Source organism: Bremia lactucae, linkage group LG4, assembly GCF_004359215.1.
Source record: "Bremia lactucae strain SF5 linkage group LG4, whole genome shotgun sequence".
Classification (NCBI taxonomy): domain Eukaryota; phylum Oomycota; class Peronosporomycetes; order Peronosporales; family Peronosporaceae; genus Bremia; species Bremia lactucae.
In genome coordinates this window covers 3057604-3061938 of record NC_090613.1, presented here as the reverse complement: position 1 = coordinate 3061938, position 4335 = coordinate 3057604, and the positions used below count along the sequence as shown (strand labels likewise).

Genomic DNA, 4335 nt, shown 5'->3' with positions numbered 1-4335 from the left:
TTCGTACTCCAACATGGGGTACGCACTCTTCGAACGGTCTTCCAATCGCTCGATATGGTGAGCCTGCACCGTCTGCTTCAACGAGCGACGCTTGCCGTGCTCGTGGTCAAGTCCCTCCTTCAAATCATGGAGAACGTGATCGATTTTGTCGATCCTCGACATCAGATCTGACATACGGTTCGGATCTAATTTTCCATCCTCCACCACAACCTTGATGGACTCCCACGGTGGTCAGCGTTTCCTTGTGGAACGTATCCAGAACCACCGTGATGTGGAGGGGCAGCGAACGAGTTATCTTGTTCGCTGGCGTGATTATCCACCTTCACATGACATCTGTGACCCTCGTTCCCAGCTGGTAGCGGACGTTGAGGGCCTCGTCCGTCAGTATGACGAGATTCATCCGATCGTTCAGAAGGCCCATCCGAAAACACGCGCCCCTGGCGCGCGTAAATCGATTGCAAAACGATAATCGCGTCACGCATCTCAATAGAGATGCGAGCCCTTCCCCAGGGCGAAGAAAGGGAATAGACATCCCCTTTTACCCTCTTCGGGTTGTCAACACAACACGGACAGGGATAATCCTACGTGAGGCATGGAAGCCCAGCCTCACGTGACAACCGATGCAATTTATACTTTGCACCGGTTGGAGTTCGTTTCTCCAATTAAATGCGATTCGCGTTTAGTTTTTGAAGCCAGGCTTCGCGTCCAATGTCTTTGACATTGCAAATGAACGCGCTCCAGGCTTGCACAAGCGAGACTTTATCTCGCTTATTATTGCCACTAAACCATCGATGCTTAAGAAAAGCATCGAGATAGAAATCTTCCTCAGCGCGAAAGTTCTTCGGGCTGGGATCAAGGCCATGTGGCTTTGTCGCAATAAATAAGGAGGAGAAGTTTCTTCAGACAAGCTATTGATAAGCTTTTCTGGCAAAACCCACGGCTTCTTTTCAGGGGCGAGATGAGACGTTTTACTGTATTCACTCCCCTGAGTGGTACCCACTAAAGCAGGCGTACTACAAGAATTTTTCATACGATGGCTTACGGCATCGTCGTCACCTTGCACAGAGACACGTGCAGGTGACCGTATAGGAGATTGTACGGGCGATGAGGGATCATCCTCATCGTCGGATCCAAATAGACTGTTTACTCGTCAATCAGAATGAGCCCTCTCATTCGAAGGCTCATAGTCAGCCGCCTGACGTCTATCCGGTGACTGTTCCATTCTCCCCGAGTAGGCCATTTCATCCGACTCGCATTCGTAGTCGACCTCCAAAGAGGGGTCGTAAACACGTGGTGAATTACCACGTGCACTCGCAACATCTAGTGTTGTGCGAGTGAAAGATACAACGGCAGACGTTCCGTCTGCCGCAAGAGATAACAGTGCGTCACCCGCGGCTGCACGAACCGCAGCCGAAGGTGCAGCACTATCGTCACCCCGCATGAGTTGATCCTTCATGCGATGGAATTTAAAATGATGGATCTGACAAATCAACATCGTTTTAAAAATTAAGTGGTCACATAGCGACCACTCCATCCAATGACATTCAGAGTGATTGTCGTTTCAGGGAGGGGTGATGTAACGGGGTGTATCGTTACATGAAATTAACACTTAAAGGTTGTTAATTAATATATTATCTAAAAGGTAGATACTATTTGGAGGATATTACTTTATGTAGTAATATTCAAAATTCTTATCCATAAATAGGTATAGGCCATTATATCTATTTATTTCGCAGACTAATCAGCTGCATGAGTAATCAAAGAGAGTTACAGATAAGATAGAGATAAGAATTCATTTACATGTTTAGTATTAGATTATAATTAAGTTAGCATTTACAAAGATAGAACAAGAGACACTTAATTATATTTAATACAGTTTTCTTTTTACCCTCTTAAGTCTAGTTGTCTTAAGAGAAGTCTTCCTCTGCACGAACAGTGCACGTCACTTAACGTAAGGCACCACTCGCAACTGAAGCAGTGCGAAGTGGACTTGTACTGAAACAGTACAAGTCGCAGTGCCCCGTTACAAATAAACCACTATGTAAATAATTTATATAGGCTATGTATTTCCACAGATTAATGACTACACTTTTTGTGTTTTCGATACATACACTTAGTTTTTGAAGACAAAAACGTATTGAGGTTTTAGGAATAGCATTTTGGTGGCAACTGAAGCAACTAACTTCGGCGACAAGCAAAATATGCGAAAAAGGAGTTGAAACTACCTGATTTTTGTTTGTAGTTTATATAAGCGAGTTTCCACGCAACTTGCATCCCTCGACCATGAAGAAGTTGAGCTAGAGACGCAAATACTGATAGAAAGGAGACCTACGAGGTTGGTGCTGTCTTCAACCCCGAAGAATTAGAAGTTTGGCTGGTAACAGGATAAAATTATGAGCAAGATAATACAGGAGGAAGATGAGCAGCTGGCGCTATACTAAAGAAATGGTGCTCTTAAAGGCAATTCAAAGTGAAGAGAGACGCCTTGCTCAAGTTCAGCATACTAATAGAAATGCAACATGCATAGGCTGGAGGTCAATCGAAATGGAGGGCGTGAAGGTCATATAAGAACATCTATGTGCGGTCGCATAGCAACAACTACAGACCAAACGACTTTATGCTGCTTATTTTAAATGTTCACTTAGAAGCGTACAATATCTTGGGTAAGGCATATGTGCACTGCCGTAGACCTGAAGAGGAAAAAAACATTACATGGATGTCACAGTTCGGCGCGGATCGGATCTGTTTGTTTCACTTAGTTGAGTTGTTAGATGCCGAAACGAGTTCACACCGGGGTGCAGACAATGCACTCGACAGTCGCCATCGTACTTATATCCTCAATTGCTCAAAGTCATCCAGATGATCATGAGGCCGTCGCATTCTGTAGGCATTTTTCACACTAATTGACTTGACATCTTTTGTATTCAGAACCATTCAATCAGCGCAGAAACATCTGACTAACCCGTTGCAAAATGTATCAAAGGGTTGTATTCAAAAAGTATTCTACCTTGCTGCGATCATTGAAATGTCTAATTGCTATTCCTTTTAATGCAAATATCCTTTCTTGCTCCTCTAATGTTTAGCGTTGTCAATTTTCTTATCTTCGCTAAAAAGTGTCTTAGGAATCTCTGAATGGCTCACGAAGGACAAATAAGAGTTCCAAACAAGCCCCATTACGTTAGAAAATAGCACTTGCATTGTTGCCGGCACAAAGCGAAAATTTATGATCTGGGCTGGCACCCAGATGACCCAATTGGCTTTCGTAAGTGGCCACCAGTCAGCACGCAGTTTGTCTTGAATATCATCGGCGTGTCCTTCAAGTGCCTGCACTGACGACAAGAAGATGGATAGAAAGACGGGTGCAAATATAATTTGATCCAACACGAGTCGCTTCGTTATAGTAGCTTTTGAAATTCCAGGTAGCCTCGACCCAAGAAAACCATACCACACGTGAAGAATAGGCGAGACAGCGACACCACCCAAAAATGTAAAAATAGCCGTGCGTTTGAGATCAAACTTGGCATCCTTCCGTTCGCCTTCCAAAAGAACCTGACAACCGATGTCGCCAAGTCCTGCAATGGTGCCACCTGTCACAATCTTGGTGCTTAGCGGGTGAGTCACCAGTAGCGAGGCGTACGCGTCCCATAAGCGATAGAAACCCCGCAATTTTTTAGGCTTTGAAGATGTTGAAAAGGCAGTACGCTTATATAATTGCAAGGCTGAGCGGGCGACCGCCGGTCGTGAGTTCGTTTGCAGCACCGACAACATCAGAAATTTAGTCTTCGAAAAGTCTTTGAATGACGCTCCAGTCCTAAATTATTGGCAGAAAAATTATTGGATAATACCGTTACACGCAATATGGCTGCTTTTTAAAACAGAAATTAAATTTCAAAAGTTGACATCCATTAAAAGCTAACTTGTGTAAGTGGCCTTTTCGAAAAACGCAAGTGATGGGGGCATTCGATTGGTGAACGTTGTTGTGGTACATTTACTTTATGGTAAAATACCTTTTGTTTATTTTAAAATAGTAAATCACAAAATACCATGTATTATGGTTAACATATGTGGTTGCCGCCAGATATAAATCTGGAGGTCGAAATCTATTTTAATTTTGATAGGGTAAAAGTTTTAGATTATATTTTCATAAAGTTCAGTTCCCTTACTGAGTCTATAAGGCTTCCTCTGACTTAATAAGAAAGATAGCTCCACTACACCTGGTAACACTCGTACCCAACCTAGGCATGAGTCTTTATAAAACTAAGCCTCTGCTGAAATGGACACTTTTCTTGAACTTTCTGAATCGAAACGCGCAGCATTTGAGAAGCTCAAAACCTT

At 43.4% G+C, this 4335-nt stretch overlaps 1 protein-coding gene across 1 annotated transcript; it reads right to left on the bottom strand.

The window, feature by feature from the left end:
• Positions 1 to 3072: 3072 nt before the first annotated feature.
• CCR75_006573 (uncharacterized protein) lies at positions 3073 to 3768 on the bottom strand (the record flags this gene model as incomplete). Its single annotated transcript, XM_067964641.1, has 1 exon — positions 3073 to 3768. The coding sequence occupies one exon, from the start codon at positions 3766 to 3768 to the stop codon at positions 3073 to 3075; it is 696 nt and encodes a 231-aa protein (XP_067816211.1).
• Between the last annotated feature and the right edge of the window lie 567 nt (positions 3769 to 4335).